Source organism: Anomaloglossus baeobatrachus, chromosome 3 (genome assembly GCF_048569485.1).
Source record: "Anomaloglossus baeobatrachus isolate aAnoBae1 chromosome 3, aAnoBae1.hap1, whole genome shotgun sequence".
NCBI lineage: Eukaryota > Metazoa > Chordata > Amphibia > Anura > Aromobatidae > Anomaloglossus > Anomaloglossus baeobatrachus.
This window is the reverse complement of record NC_134355.1, coordinates 505,987,436-506,010,174: the sequence shown is the minus strand read 5'-3', so window position 1 is coordinate 506,010,174 and position 22,739 is coordinate 505,987,436. Positions and strand designations below refer to the sequence as shown.

The following is a 22,739-nucleotide window of genomic DNA, read 5'->3' as shown; positions in this document are numbered from 1 at the left end:
GTTTGATTTTTCACAAATCTTTTGCAGTTGATGCATCTGCGTTTTTTGGTGTTTTTTTTTTGTTTTTTTTTTTCCCTAAACATTTTTTGCAACCCTATTTACACTTTTGACGGTTCTGGGATCACACCCCAATATCTTTGCAGTTTCCTGAGTGCTGCATCCCACTGAGACATTTACCAATTTTTGACTTTCCTGAGTGTTGCATTTCTTTTTTTGTCCCGTCTGCACACCTTGATAAAGGTGTTGTATCCTTAGGCCTCACCCTCCCTCATTACACACATACACATCACCTGATCTGCTTCACCCAATAAGCATGCAAGATTATACATCTCAGAGTTGTGAAAGCTGCATAAAATTGCTAGGGTCAAAACCCTCCCTCTCCTAATAATTGTGCACACAGTGTAGCTGTATAATGAGGACAATATGGGATTTCTTTATCGTTCCTTATGGGAGACCCAGACCATAGGTGTATAGCTTCTGCCTCCGGAGGACACACAAAGTACTACACTAAAAGTGTAGCTCCTCCCTCCGAGCATATACACCCCCTGGATGCCAATTCTAACCAGTTTCAATGCTTTGTGTTCAGGAGGTCACACACACATGCATTCTCTGATTTTTGATTTTTTTGATTTCAAAGATTTGGAAGAAAAGCGGGTCCAGTCTGGACCTCCGGCATGTCCCTTCTAACCCCACTGTGTCGGCGGTGCTGTTAAGGTTGACTTTACAAGGCTGGAGCCTTCACATGCCGCGCTCCTTCACCATCCCCTGAGGCTCTGGCTTGAAGTGGGAGCCATCACGGTTCTCTCTGCTTTGCAGGAGACCGGTCTCCATCCGCAGCCCTGTCAGGATTCTGCCGGACGGAGCGTTTACCACCCCCCCAGGGACATGGCCCTGCGTCTCAAAAACTAAGTATTGAGACGTTATTCAGGGGTCCCTTGTACATTTATTGAGGGGGGAGTGTGTTTGTTAACATTGCTGTGATTTCCGGACGGTTCTCTGGGTTTTTCCTGAGAACCGCGCCGAGGGTGCCTGCTCGTCGGCCGCATTTAAAAATCTAGGCCCCGGCTTCAGTTGCGGCCTACTTTCGGTTTCAGTCCCCCTGCATGTCAGTCATGCAGGGGAACGGTGTGGCGCCGCCCACCGGCCGTCCAGCAGAGGGGAGGACACTCCTCTCTGAGGAGATGTTTCCCTCCCCTGTATCTCTCCGGTTCCCGCTCTTGGGCTAATCCCCGCCCCCCGTCCTCACTCCAGCGCCATTTTATCAGCGTTCTCACACTGATCTGCGCTGGTTGCTGCATACTGGGGTTCCGAGCTGTGGAATCCGGAGGGCACACAAAAAGCGGTCTGGTAAGCCACAACCTCTGGTTGTGGGCTTTATTATACACTCTCAGGGAGTCACTCTAAGGAAGTGTATTTTTTACTGCAGAGCCTCCACCTCAGCAGCATGTCTGTCACTAGGAGCAAGGCTGCAAAGCTGTACTCTATATGCACTGCATGTCAGCTCATTCTGCCGGATCCGAGCACATATCCACATTGTGCTGCCTGCTCTAACATGGTGGTGCCTCAGCCTGGAGCCTCCTCAGGGGTCCCTCAGGCTGCTCCGGCCCCGGTGGCTGAACCCCCGGCTTGGGTAGCATCGTTTTCTAAGGCTATCTCACAGTCCTTTGCCGACTCCATGGGACAGTTGTCCCGGACTCTGCTGACCATGCATCAGCCCCCTTCTCAGGGTGTCTCTGATGCTCCATCTCGCTCTGCAGAGCTAACAGAGCATGTTTTAGGACCCCGTCCTCCTAAACGGAGACGCAGGGACCCTTCTCCTTCCTCGTCCCACGGCTCTGATTCACAAGCGGAATTGCAGGACGAGGAGGATACTTTTACTGTGGGCTCAGACGCTACCTCTATGTACCCCATTGATTTATCTGAGGGGGATGCGGATGTTAGTGACTTGATTGCATCCATTAACTCCGTACTGAACCTCAATCCACCAGTGTCAGAGGAAGAAGCCTCTCTGGTAGAAAAACACCAGTTTACCTCACCTAAGAGAGCAAGGAGTATGTTTGTTTTTTAACCACTCCAGTTTTCAGACCACTGTGACCAAGCCCAGGGCCTGTCCTGACAAACGCTTTCCAAAGCGTAGTTCTGATGACCGTTTTCCCTTTCCACCAGAGGTGGTCAAGGAATGGGCTCATTCACCAAAGGTAGATCCTCCGGTGTCTAGAATCTCAGCCCGGACAGTCGTATCTGTGGCCGATGGCACCTCTCTTAAGGATCCCACTGACCGCCAGGTTGACCTTCTGGCCAAATCTGTATATGAGGCGGCAGGAGCCTCGTTCTCCCCGTCCTTTGCAGCAGTGTGGGCTCTTAAGGCAGTCGCTGCTTCTCTGGCGGAGATACATTCCCTCGCCAGGGACTCTATACCCGAGATGGTTGCCTTAACTTCCCAGGCTTCGGCTTTTTCATCCTATGCCATGTCTGCCATTCTGGAGGCTTCTCACCGCACGGCGGTGGCTTCCGCTAATTCCCTCGCGATCCGCAGGATTTTGTGGCTTCGAGAGTGGAAAGCAGACGCTTCTTCCAAGAAGTATCTTGCTGGGCTCCCCTTTGCTGGGTCCCGGCTGTTCGGTGAACAACTGGATGAAATTATTAAAGAAGCTACTGGCGGGAAGAGTACTTCCTTGCCACAAACAAAAACCAGAAAACCTGTCCAGGGCAGGAACCAGTCGAGGTTTCGTTCCTTTCGTTCCTCTAACTGGTCATCCTCTAAGCCCTCAGCTTCGTCCACCAACTCAGCCAAGGACCGAAAACCCAGCTGGCGCGCGAAGCCGCGTCCTCAGAAGAACGGAGGAGCCGCTGCCACTAAGGCTGCCTCCTCTTGACTATCTGGCTGCGCCAGCAACGTCCTTGGTCAGTGGCAGGCTCTCCCACTTTGGCGACGTGTGGTTTCAACACGTCTCCAATCAGTGGGTGCGGGATATCATCTCCCACGGCTACAGGGTAGAATTTTCTTCCAGCCCGCCAAACAGATTTTTTCTGTCCACTCCCCCCTGCTCCAAAGCCGCCGCCTTCTCACAGGCCGTGGCATCCTTGCAGGCCAACGGAGTAATTGTTCCGGTTCCCGCTCGGGAACGGTTCAGAGGTTTCTACTCAAACCTATTCCTAGTCCCCAAGAAGGACGGTTCCTTCCGGCCCATCCTGGATCTCAAGCTTCTCAACAAGCATGTTCAGGTGCGGCACTTCCGCATGGAATCTCTGCGATCGGTCATTGCCTCAATGACCCAAGGAGATTTCCTGGCATCCATCGACATCAGGGATGCCTATCTGCATGTGCCAATTGCAGTGTCACACCAGCGTTGGCTACGTTTTGCTATCGGAGAGGAACATTTCCAATTCGTGGCTCTCCCCTTCGGGTTAGCCACGGCCCCTCGAGTATTCACCAAGGTCATGGCAGCAGTGGTTGCGGTTCTGCATCTCCAGGGGTTGGCAGTAATCCCTTACCTGGACGACCTTCTAGTCAAGGCCTCATCCAGTGCAGACTGTCAGCGGAGTATCTCGCTCACTCTCGCCACGCTTGTTCATTTCGGGTGGCTTGTCAATCTGCCCAAGTCCACTCTGATCCCGACCCAGAAACTTACTTACCTAAGGATGCAATTCGAGACTCTGCCGGCACTTGTGAGCTGCCCTTAGTCAAACAGCAGTCCCTCCATCTGGCGGTGCGATATCTGCTGAGGCTCCGCCGTCATTCCATCAGGCATCTCATGCAGGTGCTGGGTCAGATGGTGGCGTCAATGGAAGCGGTTCCCTTTGCCCAGTTCCATCTGCGTCCTCTGCAGCTGGACATTCTCCGCTTTTGGGACAAGCGGACCTCTTCCTTGCACAGGCTAGTGGCTCTGTCGCCACAGGCCAGGAGCTCTCTCTAGTGGTGGCTTCAGCCCCTCTCTCTGTCTCAGGGACGCTCCTTCCTGACTCCGTCCTGGGTGATCCTCACCACGGATGCCAGTCTCTCCGGCTGGGGAGCAGTATTTCTCCACCACCGAGCACAGGGCACTTGGACTCCGTCCGAATCAGCCCTCTCGATCAATGTGCTGGAAATCAGGGCTGTACTTCTAGCTCTCGTAGCCTTTCACCATCTGTTGGCGGGCAAGCACATTCGAGTCCAGTCAGACAACGCGACAGCAGTTGCCTACATCAATCACCAGGGCGGGACTCGCAGCCGCCTGGCGATGTTGGAGGTTCAACGCATCCTTCAGTGGACGGAGGACTCCAAGTCCACCATATCCACAGTCCACATCCCAGGCGTAGACAACTGGGAGGCAGATTATCTCAGCCGTCAAACCGTGGACAGCGGCGAGTGGGCCCTGCATCCGGCAGTGTTCCGGTCAATCTGCCGCAAGTTGGACACTCCAGAAGTGGATCTAATGGCATCCCGGCACAACAACAAGGTCCCGGTTTACGTGGCTCGCTCCCACGATCCTCAGGCCTTGGCAGCGGACGCGCTGGTTCAAGATTGGTCCCAGTTCCGTCTGGCCTACGTGTTTCCCCCTCTAGCTCTCTTGCCCAGAGTCCTGCGCAAGATCAGAATGGAGGGCCGTCGGGTCATACTCATTGCTCCAGACTGGCCCAGGCGAGCTTGGTACCCAGACCTGCTCCGTCTGTCCGTAGAAATGCCGTGGCATCTCCCGGACCGCCCAGATCTTCTCTCTCAAGGTCCGTTTTTCCGCCAGAATTCTGCGGCTCTCAGATTGACGGCGTGGCTCTTGAGTCCTGGATCCTGACGGCTTCAGGCATTCCTTCCGAGGTCATTTCCACTATGACTCAGGCTCGGAAGTCTTCCTCGGCCAGGATTTACCACAGGACTTGGAGGATTTTCCTGTCCTGGTGTCGCTCTTCCGACCATGCTCCTTGGCCGTTTTCTTTGCCGACCATCCTGTCCTTTCTACAGTCCGGCCTGCAGCTAGGTCTATCCCTCAATTCCCTCAAGGGACAGGTCTCGGCGCTGTCAGTGTTGTTCCAGCGGCGTATCGCCCGACTGGCCCAGGTGCGCACCTTCATGCAGGGCGCATCTCACATCATTCCGCCTTACCGGCGGCCTTTGGATCCCTGGGACCTTAATCTGGTCCTCACGGCTTTACAGAAACCCCCCTTTGAGCCTCTTAGGGAGGTTCCTTTGTTCCGACTTTCACAGAAAGTGGTCTTTCTGGTGGCCATAACTTCTCTCAGGAGAGTCTCTGATTTGGCTGCTCTCTCTTCGGAGTCACCCTTTTTGGTTTTTCACCAAGACAAGGTGGTTCTCCGTCCGACTCCGGACTTTCTCCCTAAGGTGGTGTCTCCTTTCCACCTTAACCAGGACATTTCATTGCCTTCCCTTTGTCCGGCCCCTGTGCATCGCTTTGAGAAGGCGTTGCATACCTTGGATTTGGTGCGGGCGCTCCGAATCTATGTGTCACGCACCGCCGCTCTTAGGCGGTGCACCTCTCTTTTTGTACTAACCACGGGTCAGCGCAAGGGTCTCTCGGCTTCTAAACCTACCCTAGCTCGTTGGATTCGGTCGGCCATATCCGATGCCTACCAATGTTCTCAGGTGCCCCCTCCGCCAGGAATTAAGGCGCACTCGACCAGAGCTGTCGGTGCTTCCTGGGCTTTCAGGCACCAGGCTACGGCTCAGCAGGTTTGTCAGGCTGCCACTTGGTCTAGTCTGCACACCTTTTCAAAGCACTACCAGGTGCATGCTCATGCTTCGGCAGATGCGAGCTTGGGCAGACGCATCCTTCAGGCAGCTGTCGCCCACTTGTGAAGTTAGGTTTTGCCTACTTCTCAGTTCTGTTTATTTCCCACCCATGGACTGCTTTGAGACGTCCCATGGTCTGGGTCTCCCATAAGGAACGATAAAGAAAAAGAGAATTTTGTTACTTACCGTAAATTCTTTTTCTTATAGTTCCGACATGGGAGACCCAGCACCCTCCCGATTGCCTGTTGGCAGTTCTTGTTCCGTGTGTTTATCACCGGCTGTTGTTGTAGACAGAGGTTCCGGTTATTCCGGGTTTTACTCTATTTCTACTTATGGGTGGATGTCCTCCTTCAGCTTTTGCACTAAACTGGTTAGAATTGGCATCCAGGGGGTGTATATGCTCGGAGGGAGGAGCTACACTTTTAGTGTAGTACTTTGTGTGTCCTCCGGAGGCAGAAACTATACACCCATGGTCTGGGTCTCTCATGTCGAAACTATAAGAAAAAGAATTTACGGTAAGTAACAAAATTCTCTTTTTTCAAATAAGGCAAATTACAAAAGTGATGATTTAAACAAACACAAAAAATTCCTGTAAACCTGATTGGCTACAGCCTTTACCATTCCATAAGAGTGGATGTCTGCTCTGCCTGAATACTGATGAGCTGTAGCAGATCAACAATGTTGCTAAATCCCCTGAGAGTAGCATTTCCCCCATCGCCGCAGTGACCCCGATATAGGAGGGTGGTATACATTGTTTTATGGGGCCCTGAAGTTATTAAGCAAGGCTTGTTCAGTTGTAACCAAATTTATAAAGCGGCACTCCCATTAATAAATATATATTTATTTTATTAAATGTGTGTAGTATATTGTGAGTGGGTCAATATGCTCATCTACTGCCGCCTCCTCCAGTATCCAGCGCCATTCTGCTCCGCTTTCGCAGTGACATCACCGCTCTGCAGACTCTCTGCGTGACACTGTGCTCTGTGGGACCCGAAAGTGTCTTTCGCAATGTAAGTCTATGGCACGTTCGAATGAGGCTTCATAGACTTTGTAAACACTCATAGAGTGAGCCGGCTAGATGGAATTTCATTGACGTCACTGAGAAGAGAAGCAGAACGCCGCTGAACCCCGGAGAGAGCGCCGGTATGTGAGTATATTAACACAATCAGGCTACATGCATATACACACATTTATTGAGAGGACTTCTTTAAGAGCTGAAATCACAACTTCATTGACATCTTGCTGATTTTAAAATCTGCGAATTGCTGGTCTTTGTAGCCGTAGTTTATGACTGATGAGTACGGGCTTGGAGCCCAGGGTGGAAGACATTTATTCTTTTGCGGTTTAGTTTAGAGACTAACCTGTGCATTACCTACTGTGCACAAAGGCTCATGTATGAAGGCTTGCAGGATGGATGTTGCTGTGAAGCCTGCGAGGTTCTGAGCGTATTTATCTTAGCAAGTGGATTATTGAGATATATCAGTTCTGCTAAAGCCTTACCTGTCATCCCTATGTCTGCTGCAGGCTGGTCGCTTTGGGCAGCTAACTTATATCCGAGTGTACCAAGGAATGCTGAAGAAAAGCGACTACATCTACAATACAAGGACTGGCAAGAGAGTGCGCGTACAGAGGCTGGTTCGCCTCCATGCGGACTCCATGGAGGTAAAATTTAGTTTTGAAAAGTTGTTGGTTTTTTTTGCTTTTTTTTTGTTTTTATTTTTCTTCCAATTTTGATATTAGTTTTCTCGTTCACAATACCGCTTTTAAATGGCATGTGTATTCACAGGGGCAAAAATATGGTATTGATACTATATTTTTGCCCCTTTTTACCTGTGAATACACATGCCATTTAACAGCGGTATTGTGAACGAGAAAACTAGTGTCAAATTGTTCTCTTCCATTTTAAAAGAAATCTATTGCACTTCTGCTATTTTACAGGCCATAATATCAGTTGTACAGTGTATGTAAGGTTACTTCTGTGACTCTATAATTTCAGATATTTAGCTCACGGTATCCTTTTTTTTTCTTTCTTTTTTTTTTTTCTTTTTTTTTAGGATGTAGAAGTAGGTTATGCTGGAGACATCTGTGCCTTGTTTGGTATTGACTGTGCAAGTGGAGATACCTTTACCAGCAAATCTAATGACAATATCTCAATGGTAAGCTGCTCTCATATAGGAAGACTGAATATTATTTTAAATATGTTTTTAATTCCTCAGAGAAATGCAAATAATTGTCACAACGGGTATAATAAATATATATATATATATATATATATATATATATATATATATATATATATATATATATATATATATTATATATATATATATATTATATTTGATACACTGCTGGTCATTCCTGTTTCTCTATCGTTTCATTGGGGGACACAGGACCGTGGTTATGCTGCTGTCACTAGGAGGCTGACACTAAGTAAACATAAAAAAGTTAGCTCCTCCCTAGCAGCATACACCCCGAGCCGGAGGCGGGCTCAGACCAGTTTTTAGCTTAGTGTCGTAGGAGGCTGATGTGGGCCGTCTCGGCCCCCCTCAGCCATGTATGTTTTTGCGCTTATTTTCTTTTATTTCGGCGCCGCTCATCACTCTCATACCTGTCGTCTTTTTCTCTGCAGGTATTCGCTTCACTCAGCCTCCGCAGCCCTGTGGGTACCACTCCCCAGGGTCGCAGGGGGCTTGAGACTTCGGGCCCTCTCCCCCGCCCGTCCCCGTGGTACCACTCCCGGGGGTGCGCGTGTGGGCAGGTTGTTTTGTGGGCACCCCTGATTCGCCCTGCGGTATCACCCCAAAGGGCGTACAGGGGAGTACAGCAGGGATGGAACCTCCGCAGCGTGTGTAATAGATGGGGCCCTGTCACGCTGCCTTCTCCTGATAGGGGGCTGATCTACCCCCATCATGATGTCCACTACCCTGCCTCAGCACGCTCTCCCCCGGAGCCTTCCTGGACGAGCAGCGCTGTACACAGGCAGGGCCAGGGAGCCCTGCCTGCACCGCATCCATCGCTGGGCCAGCGCCGCCGATTGCAGGTAGGACCGACCTTTCCTGCACTTTCCCCCGGCCCTCTCCATAAATTTAGTCCCCGGTCTCGGCCTAGTCGCTCCTGCGTCCTAGCCACGCCCCCGCTGCAGCGCTATTGGCCGCCGTTCGTCTCCCTCTGTATCCTCCCACTGATCTGCCTCCTGGCTAATGGTGGGGGCTGTGAATCCTCCGGGTTTTCGCGCCGGAATCCTGCTCCTCCCCCAGCCTCCTCCAGCGTCCCCTCGCCATTTTAGCCTGCCTCTGATCCCCTGAGGCTGCAGCGCGCCGGCGTTCTGACTCTTCTGGCCAGCTCACTCCTGGACTCCTCTTCTGGACTGGTGGGCAGCACACAGGACCTGGGTAAGCCCTGCTCCTAAGGAGTAGCCCTCACTAGGCAGCATTCTCTGAGTTTAGGGACGAGTTAACCCTCTCCTGTCTCCTTCCTAGCAGCCACCAGGGAGAGTACCTGTTTTCACCATGCCTAAGGCTAAGCCCACCCAATCCAAGCAGGCCCCCTTTGCACTATTTTTTGCATGCTCCTCCTGCAAGTCCAAGTTTTCCCAGGGTCAGGACGCCCCACTATGCTCCGTCTGTTCTACAGACGCACAGCCTCCGCAGGACTCCGCGGCCGACGCTTCTGATACCGCAGACGCCACAGCGCCATATGCTGCAGGGCCCTGCGTCCCGCCCCCCCCGACTGGCTAGCGCCCCTGTCCCAGTCCGTAGATTCCCTCTCTGAGGCTTCTCGGACCATCGCGCAAGCTCTGCGCCTGCTGCCGTTGCTCGCCCAGATTCCCGCAGACCCGGCGCAATCGCCTCCGGAGCAGGTGAGCCCCGTCGCAGGGTCCTCCTCTGCTGCTCAAAAACGGACCCGCCAGGTCTCGTCCTCAGACTCTTCCCAGGTTTCACCTTCATCCCCAGGTCCAGACCGTCAGTCCTCCAGGGAGGCTTCTGACTGCTCCGATGATGATTCCGATGCGGCACCCCTGCAGGACTCAGAGCAGGCGGCTGATATTCGGCGCATGGTGAATAGCCTGATAGAAGCAGTAAACCAGACCTTGAAGGTACAGGTGGACCCAGTCTCCTCCCAGAGCACCCAGGTCTCGTTTAAGCGGGTGAAGCGGGCCCAGAACACATTCAGCGGACATCCAGAATTCGCTGAGTTACTGCGCAGCCACAGGCAACAGCCGGACAGGGTATTTACCAGCGGTAAGTCCATCGATTTGCATTATCCCTTTCCTGAGGGTCTTCGAAAGGATTGGGCAGGCTCCCCTGTGGTCGACCCCCAATCTCCCGCCTGTCTTCTCACACAGTCCTTCCACTCACTAACGGTACGTCTCTCAAGGACCCTACGGACCGTACTATTGACAGGTTGGCCCGTTCCGCCTTCGAGGCAGCGGGTACATCCCTCTCTCCGGCCTTTGCCTCGGTTTGGGTTGCGAAGGCCCTGATGTCCTGGGCGGACACGCTACGTTGCGGTCTCCGCGCCATTCCTGCCAATCCGGACCTGGTTCCCATCGCTTCGCAGATTTCCCTCGCGGGTGAGTACTTGCTCAATGCAGCCCTGGCGTCTGCAAGTTGCGCGACCCAGGCCGCCAGCAACAATGTGGCCATCCGTCGAGCCTTCTGGCTCCGGTCCTGGAACGCGGATGCGGCCTCTAAGAAGTCACTAACTTCCCTGCCCTTCCTAGGGGAGCGTCTCTTCGGAGATAGGCTGGACCAGCTGATCTCCGATGCAACGGGAGGAAAGAGTACAGCTCTCCCCCAATTGCGCCCTAAGCGCTTCCAAAATTGCCCCACCGCTCGTTTCCGGCCCTTTCGCAGCTTCAACTCCAATCCCCAGCCGCGGAAAAGCCGCTCTCCTCCGAGAGACAGGAAGACCCCGTCATTCAAGACCAATCCCGCCTGGCGTTCACGCCCCCGCCAGCCCACTAGATCCTCTTCTGGTTACCGCCGACGTTCCTCCAAGTGACTCGCGGTCGGCGCGCAACAGCGCCAGACTTGTGGGAGGGCGTCTGTCTCGTTTTCAGCATGTGTGGATCCCCCTGACCGCCGATGCCTGGGTCAGAGAGATCATCACATCAGGCTACAAAATAGAGTTCGAAGCAAAGCCACCGAGACGTTTTTTCCTATCTCGCCCTCCCGAGTCTCCCGCGCGGGCTCGCGCGTTCTTTCACTCCATAGCCTCCCTCCTCCGAGCCGGAGTCGTGGTACCAGTCCCTCCCGCAGAGCGTTTCAAGGGGTTCTATTCCAACCTTTTCGTGGTCCCCAAAAAGGACGGCTCTGTTCGTCCCGTCCTCGACCTAAAGCTTCTAAACAGGTCGGTGAGGCCTCGGCCGTTTCGAATGGAGTCACTCCGGTCCGTCATCGCGTCCATGGAGGTAGGCGAATTCCTGGCATCGCTGGATATTCAAGACGCCTATCTTCACGTCCCGATAGCCACCTCTCACCAACAGTTCCTCCGCTTTGCGATAGCGGAAGATCACTTCCAGTTCACGGCTCTCCCCTTCGGCCTCGCATCCGCACCCAGGGTCTTTACGAAGATCATGGCTGCTGCCATGTCCGTCCTGCATTCCAGGGGTGTCATGGTCATCCCGTACTTGGACGATATGTTGATAAAGGGCTCTTCCTTCGAGGACTGTCGTCTTGGGGTTCAGGTCACGATCGACACCCTTTCACGGTTAGGGTGGCTGATAAATCGGAAGAAGTCCTCTCTGACCCCGGCCCGTCGGATCACCTTTTTAGGCATGGTATTCGATACCATCCAAGGGCGAGTTTTCCTCACACAGGAGAAGATGTCCTCCCTACAACGAGGCCTCCGCGCTCTCCGGCGTCAGCGCCAAGTTTCCATCAGGTTCGGCATGCGGGTCCTCGGTCGTATGGTGGCGGCGATGGAAGCGGTACCCTTTGCACAGTTCCATCTCCAGCCCCTCCAGCTGGCCTTGCTGAAGAAGTGGGACAGATCTCCCTTTTCTCTGGACCGCAGGTTTCATCTTTCGCCGGAGACCCGCCATTCCCTCCGTTGGTGGCTCAATCAACGCAACCTCACATCAGGAAGGTCTTTCCTCCCGCTCCACTGGAAGATAGTAACCACCGACGCCAGTCTCCAGGGCTGGGGAGCAGTGTTTCGGCATCACACAGCGCAGGGCCGATGGTCACCGAGGGAGAGTTGTCTCCAGATCAACATTTTGGAGATAAAAGCCACGGCGGTGGCGTACATCAACCACCAAGGCGGCACAAGAAGTGTCGGGGCAATGCGAGAAGTCAAGAAGATTTTGCACTGGGCCGAATGTCATCACTCCCTGATCTCAGCGGTACACATCCCAGGCGTGGACAATTGGGCGGCGGACTTCCTCAGCAGGGAAGGCCTCGCCTCCGGAGAATGGTCCCTCAACCGGGAAGTCTTCAACCAGATCTGCGACAGATGGGGAGTTCCGGACGTGGACCTAATGGCCTCCCGGTTCAACCGTCAGGTTCCGCAGTTTGTAGCGCGGTGCCGCGACCGCTTGGCTTTAGGAGTCGACGCCCTCACCCTGTCATGGAGCCAGTTCAGTCTCCCGTACATCTTCCCTCCGCTCCCTCTAATTCCGAGGGTCCTCAAGAAGATCAAGGCGGAAGGAATTCCGGTCATCCTAGTGGCTCCGGACTGGCCCAGGCGAGCATGGTTCGCGGAACTAACTTAGCTCCTCGCAGACGCTCCGTGGCGCTTTCCAGACCGTCCAGGTCTCCTGCAACAGGGACCTCTTTCTTTGTCGCTCCATTGGGAGACCCAGACAATTGGGTGTATAGCTCATGCCTCCGGAGGCCACACAAAGTATTACACTAAAAGTGTAAAGCCCCTCCCCTTCTGCCTATACACCCCCCGTGCATCACGGGTTCCTCAGTTTTCAAGCTTTGTGCGAAGGAGGTCAGACATCCACGCATAGCTCCACTGTTTAGTCAGCAGTAGCTGCTGACTATGTCGGATGGAAGAAAAGAGGGCCCATACTAGGGCCCCCAGCATGCTCCCTTCTCACGCCACTCTTGGCGGTGTTTGTTAAGGTTGAGGTATCCATTGCGGGTACGGAGGCTGGAGCCCACATGCTGCTTTCCTTCCCCATCCCCCTTAGGGCTCTGGGTGAAGTGGGATCCTACCGGTCTCCAGGCACAGGAGACCGTGCTCCATCCACTGCCACTGGGGTATCTGCTGGATATGGAGCTGAGTATCGTCAGGGACATGGCCCTGCTACGTCAAGGTACTCTGTGTCCCCGTACAGACCGCGCGCAGACACACCGCAGCATTGCTGGGTGTGTTAGTGCGCTGGGGACAACAGCGCTGCGCGCTTGTGCCACTACTCACTACAGCTTTGCTGAGTTAGTTAATGTATTGGGGACTGCCGCGCCGGCCGCTGCTGTCAGTTTTACACTGCGGCGCGGCTGGGACTTGTAGTGCGCCGGGGACTTCCTCTGGACGGCCGCGCTTATTACTCGAGTCCCCGGCTTTTGCGGCCTAGTCTCGTGGCTTTCCCGCCCCCAGGCCTGCCAGTCAGGGGAGGGGCGGGACGCTGTGCCGGACGTCAGCGCCGAGGGCTGGAGTCTGCTTGCATACTCCAGCCCACTCACTGAACACAGTGGGACGCCAGTTTCCCGCACTTTGTCTGAGGCACGCCCACGGTACGCCCCTCTTCACAGGACGCCGGCAGCCATTCCTGTGTGCAGTCGGAGCTGGAGAGGGGAGACAAGTTCTGGGGGACCCAGACACGGGATTCTGGCGACCTCACACCCGCTTTTCAGCGGGCGGTAAGCAGCACCTGAAGTGCTGACCCCACTAGCGCCGAAGTGTTCATTTGTACTTTTATGCTTGTATTCTATACATTGCACTGTACGGTCGCTATTCTTGGCTATATACCCTCCTAGATTGCTCAGAGGACAGCATGTCGTCCGCAAAAAGCAAGGGTGCCAAGGCACAGGCTTTCTATGCTGCTTGTACTGCTTGTGAGGCTGTTCTAACGGCAGGTTCCACTGATCCCCATTGTGTGCAATGTTCGGCCCCTGTGGCACTTGCTCAGCCGGGTCTCTGCTAGAGGTGACCCAGGGAGAACCACCTGTGAACACTGTCCAGGTGACGGGGACGGAGTTTGCAGTTTTTGCTGATAGATTGTCTGTGACTATGACTAAAATTCTAGAAACTTTGCAGTCCAGACCGGTACCTCAGACCATGGGCACTGTTGAATCATTGCCCCCTGGTCCCTCTCAGTTGGATCAACTCCGGGCTCCGGGGATGTCCCATGCATCCCAGGGTGAAGGCTCTGACACGGACGACAGTCCCAGACGGCCTAAGCGAGCTCGCTGGGAACGGCCCTCGACATCATCACACTGGTCAGGGTCCCAGCAGGAAGACTCTCTGTATGATGAAGCGGAGGTAGCTGATCAGGATTCGGATCCTGAGACCGCTCTCAATCTGGATACACCTGAGGGTGACGCCATAGTGAATGATCTTATAGCGTCCATCAATCGAATGTTGGATATTTCTCCCTCAGCTCCTCCAGTGGAGGAGTCAGCTTCACAGCAGGAGAAATTCCATTTCAGGTATCCCAAGCGTAAATTGAGTACTTTTCTGGACCACTCTGACTTCAGGGAGGCAGTCCAGAAACACTACGCTTATCCAGATAAGCGTTTCTCCAAACGCCTTAAGGATACACGTTATCCCTTCCCTCCTGACGTGGTCAAGGGCTGGACTCAGTGTCCCAAGGTGGATCCTCCAATCTCCAGACTTGCGGCTAGATCCATAGTTGCAGTGGAAGATGGAGCTTCACTCAAGGATGCCACTGACAGACAGATGGAGCTCTGGTTGAAATCCATCTATGAAGCTATCGGCGCGTCTTTTGCTCCAGCATTCGCAGCCGTATGGGCACTCCAAGCTATCTCAGCTGGTCAGGCGCAAATTGACGCACTCACACGTACGTCTGCGCCACAGGTGGCGTCCATAACCTCTCAAACGACGGCATTTGCGTCCTACGCTATTAATGCCATCCTGGACTCTGCGAGCCGTACGGCGGTTGCAGCCGACAATTCGGTGGCAATACGCAGGGCATTGTGGCTACGGGAATGGAAGGCAGATTCGGCTTCCAAAAAGTGCTTAACCAGTTTGCCATTTTCTGGTGACCGTTTGTTTGGTGAGCGATTGGATGAAATAATCAAGCAATCCAAGGGAAAGGATACATCCTTACCCCAGGCCAAACCAAACATACCCCAACAGAGGAGGGGACAGTCGAGGTTTCGGTCCTTTCGGGGGGCGGGCAGGTCCCAATTCTCCTCGTCCAAAAGGCTCAGAAGGATCAGACAAAATCCGACTCATGGCGGTCTAAGTCACGTCCTAAAAAGACCGCTGGAGGTGCCGCTACCAAAGCGGCCTCCTCATGACTTTCAGTCTCCTCACACCGCATCCTCGGTCGGTGGCAGGCTCTCCCGCTTTTGCGACACCTGGCTGCCACAGGTAAAAGACCGTTGGGTGAGAGACATTCTGTCTCACGGTTACAGGATAGAGTTCAGCTCTCGTCCTCCGACTCGATCCTTCAGAACATCTACGCCTCCCGAGCGAGCCGATGCTCTTCTGCAGGCGGTGGACACTCTAAAGGCGGAAGGAGTGGTGATCCCGGTTCCTCTTCAGCAACAGGGTCACGGTTTTTACTCAAACCTGTTTGTGGTTCCAAAGAAAGACGGGTCCTTCCGTCCTCTCCTGGACCTAAAACTGCTCAACAAACACGTAAAGACCAGGCGGTTCCGGATGGAATCCCTTCGCTCCGTCATCGCCTCAATGTCCCAGGGAGACTTCCTTGCATCGGTCGATATCAAAGATGCGTATCTTCACGTACCAATTGCTCCAGAGCATCAGCGCTTCCTGCGTTTCGCCATAGCAGACGAACACCTTCAGTTCGTGGCACTGCCGTTCGGCCTGGCGACAGCCCCACGGGTTTTCACCAAGGTCATGGCTACAGTAGTGGCGGTCCTTCACTCTCAGGGACACTCGGTGATTCCTTACTTAGACGATCTCCTAGTCAAGGCACCCTCTCAAGAGGCATGCCAACACAGCCTCAATGCTACTCCAGAGACTCTCCAGAGTTTCGGTTGGATCATCAATTTTCCAAAGTCAAATCTGACTCCGGCCCAATCACTGACATATCTTGGCATGGAGTTTCATACTCTCTCAGCGATAGTGAAGCTTCCGCTGAACAAACAGCGTTCACTGCAGACAGGGGTGCAATCTCTCCTTCTAGGTCAGTCACACCCCCTGAGACGCCTCATGCACTTCCTAGGGAAGATGGTAGCAGCAATGGAGGCAGTTCCTTTTGCGCAGTTTCATCTACGCCCACTTCAATGGGACATTCTCCGCAAATGGGACAGGAAGTCGACGTCCCTCGACAGGAACGTCTCCCTCTCCCAAGCAGCCAAAGCTTCCCTTCGGTGGTGGCTTCTTCCCACTTCATTGTCGAAGGGGAAATCCTTCCTACCCCCATCCTGGGCGGTGGTCACGACGGATGCGAGTCTGTCAGGGTGGGGAGCAGTCTTTCTCCACCACAGGGCTCAGGGTACGTGGACTCAGCAGGAGTCCTCCCTTCAGATCAATGTTCTGGAGATCAGGGCAGTGTATCTTGCCCTAAAAGCGTTCCAGCAGTGGCTGGAAGGCAAGCAGATCCGAATTCAGTCGGACAACTCCACAGCGGTGGCTTACATCAACCACCAAGGCGGCACACGCAGTCGTCAGGCTTTCCAGGAAGTTCAGCGGATTCTGATGTGGGTGGAAGCCACGGCCTCCACCATATCCGCAGTTCACATCCCGGGCGTAGAAAACTGGGAAGCAGATTTTCTCAGTCGCCAGGGCATGGACGCAGGGGAATGGTCTCTTCACCCGGACGTGTTTCAGGAGATCTGTTGCCGCTGGGGGATGCCGGACGTCGACCTAATGGCGTCCCGGCACAACAACAAGGTCACGGCATTCATGGCACGATCTCACGATCACAGAGCTCTGGCGGCAGACGCCTTAGTTCAAGATTGGTCGCAGTTTCAACTCCCTTATGTGTTCCCACCTCTGGCACTGTTGCCCAGAGTGATACGCAAGATCAGGTCAGACTGCCGCCACGCCATTCTCGTCGCTCCAGACTGGCCGAGGAGGTCGTGGTACCCGGATCTGTGGCATCTCACGGTGGGTCAACCGTGGGCACTGCCAGACCGTCCAGACTTGCTGTCTCAAGGGCCGTTTTTCCATCTGAATTCTGCGGCCCTCAACCTGACTGTGTGGCCATTGAGTCCTGGATCCTAGCGTCTTCAGGGTTGTCTCAAGAGGTCATTGCCACTATGAGACAGGCCAGGAAACCAACGTCTGCCAAGATCTACCACAGGACGTGGAAGATATTCCTTTCTTGGTGCTCTGATCAGGGATTTTCTCCCTGGCCATTTGCATTGCCCACGTTTCTTTCCTTCAATCAGGATTGGAAAAAGGTTTGTCGCTCGGCTCCCTTAAGGGACAAGTCTCAGCGCTCTCTGTGTTCTTTCAGAAGCGTCTTGCCAGGCTTTCTCAGGTACGCACATTCCTGCAAGGGGTTTGTCACATTGTTCCTCCTTACAGGCGGCCGTTAGAACCCTGGGATCTGAACAGGGTTCTGCTGGCCCTTCAGAAGGCACCCTTTGAACCTTTGAAAGATATTTCTCTTTCTCGCCTTTCGCAGAAAGTGGTCTTCCTAGTAGCAGTCACCTCACTTCGGAGAGTGTCTGAGCTAGCAGCGCTGTCATGCAAAGCCCCTTTCCTGGTGTTTCACCAGGACAAGGTGGTGCTGCGCCCGGTTCCGGAATTCCTTCCTAAGGTGGTATCCACCTTTCATCTCAATCAGGATATCTCCTTGCCTTCTTTTTGTCCTCATCCAGTTCATCAATGTGAAAGGGATTTGCATTTGTTAGATCTGGTGAGAGCACTCAGAATCTACATTTCCCGTACGGCGCCTCTGCGCCGCTCGGATGCACTCTTTGTCCTTGTCGCTGGTCAGCGTAAGGGGTTACAGGCTTCCAAATCCACCCTGGCTCGGTGGATCAAGGAACCAATTCTTGAAGCCTACCGTTCTTCTGGGCTTCCGGTTCCCTCAGGGCTACAGGCCCATTCTACCAGAGCCGTCGGTGCGTCCTGGGCTTTACGACACCAGGCGACGGCTCAGCAGGTGTGCCAGGCGACTACCTGGTCGAGCCTGCACACTTTCACCAAACACTATCAGGTGCATGCCTATGCTTCGGCGGATGCCAGCCTAGGTAGACGAGTCCTTCAGGCGGCGGTTGCCCACCTGTAGGAACGGGCCGTTTTACGGCTCTATTATGAGGTATTATTTTACCCACCCAGGGACTGCTTTGGGACGTCCCAATTGTCTGGGTCTCCCAATGGAGCGACAAAGAAGAAGGGAATTTTGTTTACTTACCGTAAATTCCTTTTCTTCTAGCTCCAATTGGGAGACCCAGCACCCGCCCTGTTGTTTTTTCGTGTACACATGTTGTTCATGTTGAATGGTTTCAGTTCTCCGAGATTCTTCGGATTGAAGTTACTTTAAACCAATTTATTTGCTTTCCTCCTTCTTGCTTTTGCACTAAAACTGAGGAACCCGTGATGCACGGGGGGTGTATAGGCAGAAGGGGAGGGGCTTTACACTTTTAGTGTAATACTTTGTGTGGCCTCCGGAGGCATGAGCTATACACCCAATTGTCTGGGTCTCCCAATTGGAGCTAGAAGAAAAGGAATTTACGGTAAGTAAACAAAATTCCCTTCTTTCCATCAGAACTCACAGGTCCTAAATTTGATGGCCTGGCCATTGAATCCTGGGTTCTAGCTAAGGCTGTTTTTTCCTCAAGAGTGATTCAGACGATGATTAGGGCCAGGAAGCCATCTTCATCAAAAATTTACTACCGCACGTGGAAGGTTTTCTTCAGATGGTGTGAAGAACATAATATTTCTTCTCCACTCGCCTTCTCCCTTCCTTCCCTATTGGCATTCTTGCAGTCAGGCCTAGATGCGGGTCTCTCGCTCGCAACACTAAAGGGCCAGATATCGGCGTTATCAATCCTGTTTCAGAAGCCACTGGCCGCTCGTTCACAGGTTAAGACCTTCATCCAGGGAGTGGCCCACCTGGCACCGCCGTACCGTCGGCCTCTAGAGCCGTGGGACCTTAATCTAGTCCTAGGGTCACTTCAGGACCCCCCAATCGAGCCCTTGCGAGAATCTTCCCTTTCTCACCTGTCTTGGAAGGTGGTGTTTCTCGTTGCCATCACTTCTATTCGCAGGACGTCAGAGCTGGCAGCTCTCTCTTGTCGTTCCCCCTTTTTGATTTTTCACCAGGACAAAGCGGTTCTCCGGCCAGATCCCGCTTTTCTCCCAAATGTGGTCTCCCCGTTCCATCTTAACGAAGAAATCGTTCTTCCGTCCTTCTGTCCTGGCCCCTCTCACAGCTTGGAGAGGTCCTTGCACACCCTGGACCTAGTGCGTGCACTTAGAATTTATGTCTCCAGAACTGCGCCGTTCCGTAAGTCAGATGGTCTGTTTGTCCTCCCTTCTGGTCCCAAGAGGGGTGAATCGGCATCCAAGGCCACAATTGCCAGATGGATCCGTTCCGCCATATCAGAGGCCTATCTGATTCGGGACAAGTCTCCGCCGCGGGGGGTAAGAGCGCACTCTACCCGTGCAGTGGGAGCCTCTTGGGCGATTAGGCATCAGGCGTCGGCCGACCAGGTCTGCAAGGCCGCCACCTGGTCTAGCCTGCACACCTTTACTAGGTTCTACCAGGTTCACACCCAAGCATCGGCAGATGCTAGTTTTGAGAGAATGGTCTTGCAGGCAGCAGTTGCACACCTGTAATAGGGTGGCAGCATTCAATTATAGTGCAAGCCCGCCGAGGGAGGTTGTTGTTTTCTTCCTATCTGCGGGTTTTTCGGTATTCCCACCCAGGGACTGCTTTTGGACGTCCCATGGTCCTGTGTCCCCCAATGAAACGATAGAGAAAGTAGGATTTTTGTGTACTCACCGTAAAATCTCTTTCTCTGAGTCTTCATTGGGGGACACAGCACCCACCCTGCTTGGTTTTTTGGTTGTTCAATTGCATTTGCCTGCTATTTTTCAGCGGTCTTATGTTCATAGACCTCTTGTTTGCACGGCTGCATTGTTTTAGTTACAACTTGTTTTTATGTATGGTGATTCTGGTACTCCTCCTACTGCTTGTGCACCAACTGATCTGAGCCCGCCTCCGGCTCGGGGTGTATGCTGCTAGGGAGGAGCTAACTTTTTTATGTTTACTTAGTGTCAGCCTCCTAGTGACAGCAGCATAACCATGGTCCTGTGTCCCCCAATGAAGACTCAGAGAAAGAGATTTTACGGTGAGTACACAAAAATCCTTCTTTTTCCACCTATAGTGGATGGAGAGCTTCACTATCTATACACTTCAACTGTGGCAGACAAAATTTTTAAAAAACATGAAAAATTTCACATTGTAGGATTTTTTTGGAAATAATTACCGTATTTTTCACTTTATAAGACGCACCTGATTATAAGACGCACCCCCAAATTTGGTGAAAAAAGATTTTATCTTTGTCGCTCCATTGGGAGACCCAGACAATTGGGTGTATAGCTTCTGCCTCTGGAGGCCACACAAAGTATTACACTTTAAAAAGTGTAACCCCTCCCCTCTCCCTATACACCCTCCCGTGGACCACGGGCTCCTCAGTTTTATGCTTTGTGTGGAAGGAGGCACACATCCACTCATGCATTCACATACTAGTTATGTCGGATGGAAGAAAAGAGGACCCCGATGGGGCCTCCGGCATGTTCCCTTCTCACCCCACTATGTCGGCGGTGCTGTTAAGGTTGAGGTACCCATTGCGGGTACGGAGGCTGGAGCCACATGCCGTCTCCTTCACCATCCCTTATGCGGCTCTGGGAGAAGTGGGATCCTGAACGGTCATCCATTTGCTGGGACCGTGCTCCATCCGCAGCCCCTGGTGGAACCTGCCGGACCGGAGCCTCTTCACCCCCAGAGACCGGGCCCTGCAACTGGAAGGTAGTCTGTGTCCCCATGGGGGGGACTGTACAGGGAGGGTCGCACCTTCTTCCCGGAAGCCGCGGTAGTTCAGTCCGTTGTATTTTCGGCGGACTTCCGCGCCGACCGTGCCTGCTTGTCGGGCGCGGCCTCAAATTTAGTCCCCGGCTTCGCCGCGGCCTACTTGTGAAAAATCCCGCCCCCGGGCCTGCCTGTCAGGGGTAAGGGCGGGATTACCGACATGACGTCGGATGTGAGGGCTGGAGCATCTTGCATGTCTCCCTCCCCCCTCATTGACCACTGTGGGGACCCCAGATTCCCGCTCTTTACTGGCGCCGCCCTCGGCCCCACTCCTCCCCTGAGAGCTCCGGCGGCCATTTTTGGCATTCTGCCGGTGGATGCTTCTCAGTGAACAAAGCTCTGCAGCTCCGGGGGATCCACGACAGGGAATCTGGAGGACACACTCCGCTCGTTAGCGGTCGGTAAGCCACACCGGTCACCCGGTGCTGGTCCCCCTAGGGTGCCGGAATAGATACATATATATATAATAGATATATATATCTGTTCGGTCAGGCTATATACCCTTTTCCCATATACCCTCAGTGGTCTCTCTCCTAGGAGACAACAGCATGTCGTCCACAAGGAGCAAAGCTACTAAGGCACAGGTTTTTTTCGCGGCCTGTACCTCTTGTGGGGCTATGTTGCCTGCGGGATCCACCTACCCTCACTGTGAGCAATGCTCGACTCCTGCCACGCTTGCTCAGCCGGAGCCTCGGGCACTGGTGGGCCCCTCGGCTCATGTAGATCCCCCTGCTCCCCCTGAGCAGGCTGCAGGGACAGAGTCACCGGTGTTGGCCTCTTTCGCTGAGAAACTCTCTGTCTCTTTCTCAATCCATTGCACAGTCTATGGACAAATGGTCATCTAAGCTCATTGAGGCATTGCAGTCCAGACCGGGCCCTTCACAGGACCCGGCCCCTGTTAGCTTGTCTCCTCCAGGCCCTTCTCGGTCCGCGCCGCAGCGCGCTCTCAGGTTAGCCCCTAGGTCTCAGGCGGAGGACTCCTGCCCGGACCGCAGTCCCAGACCGGCTAAGCGGCCTCGCTGGGACTCTTCCCCGGCCTCCTCACGCTGCTCTGGATCCCAGCTTGAGGACTCCCAGGAAGACGAGGCGGACGTGGGAGCTCAGGGCTCTGACCCTGACTTCGCCCTTAACCTTGATACACCTGAGGGGGACACCTTAGTAAATGATCTTATATCGTCCATCAACCAGGTGTTGGATCTCTCACCCCCGCCTCCTCCTGTAGAAGAGTCGGCTTCTCAGCAGGAGAAACACCAATTTCGTTTCCCCAAACGTACGCGCAATACGTTTTTTGATCACTCTAACTTCAGGGACGCTGTCCAGAAGCCCAGAGCGGTCCCGGACAAGCGCTTTGCTAAACGGCACACTGACACGCGTTATCCCTTTCCATCTGAAGTCGTTAAAGGCTGGGCACACTCCCCCAAGGTGGATCCTCCAGTCTCTAGATTGGCGGCTAGGTCCGTTGTGTCTGTTGCCGATGGCTCATCCCTGAAGGATGCCACTGACAGACAGATAGACTTCACCAAGAGCTCTATCTATGAGGCCACGGGCGCGTCTTTCGCCCCGGCCTTTGCGGCTGTGTGGGCTCTCCAAGCAATCTCGGCTTGTCTGACTGAGATTAATGCTGTCACACGGAATTCGGCTCCGCATGTTTCTTCCTTGACCTCTCAGGCATCAGCTTTTTCGTCCTACGCCATGAACGCCGTCCTGGACTTCACTAGCCGTACGGCTGTAGCATCTGCTAACTCCATGGCAGTCCGCAGGGCCATGTGGCTGCGCGAATGGAAAGCTGACTCTGCTTCCAAAAGGTTCTTAACTGGTTTGCCTTTTTCTGGCGACCGTTTATTTGGCGAACGATTGGAT

At 53.6% G+C, this 22,739-nt stretch overlaps 1 protein-coding gene across 1 annotated transcript in view; it reads left to right on the top strand.

Moving 5' to 3' along the window:
- GFM1 (G elongation factor mitochondrial 1) overlaps positions 1–22,739 on the top strand; it is a 102,653-nt gene that overhangs the window by 16,384 nt on the left and 63,530 nt on the right. Inside the window, exons 9-10 of the mRNA XM_075340680.1 lie at positions 7,250–7,387; positions 7,780–7,881. Of these exons, the coding sequence (XP_075196795.1) occupies positions 7,250–7,387; positions 7,780–7,881 (240 nt within the window). The remainder of the gene's footprint in view (positions 1–7,249; positions 7,388–7,779; positions 7,882–22,739) is intronic.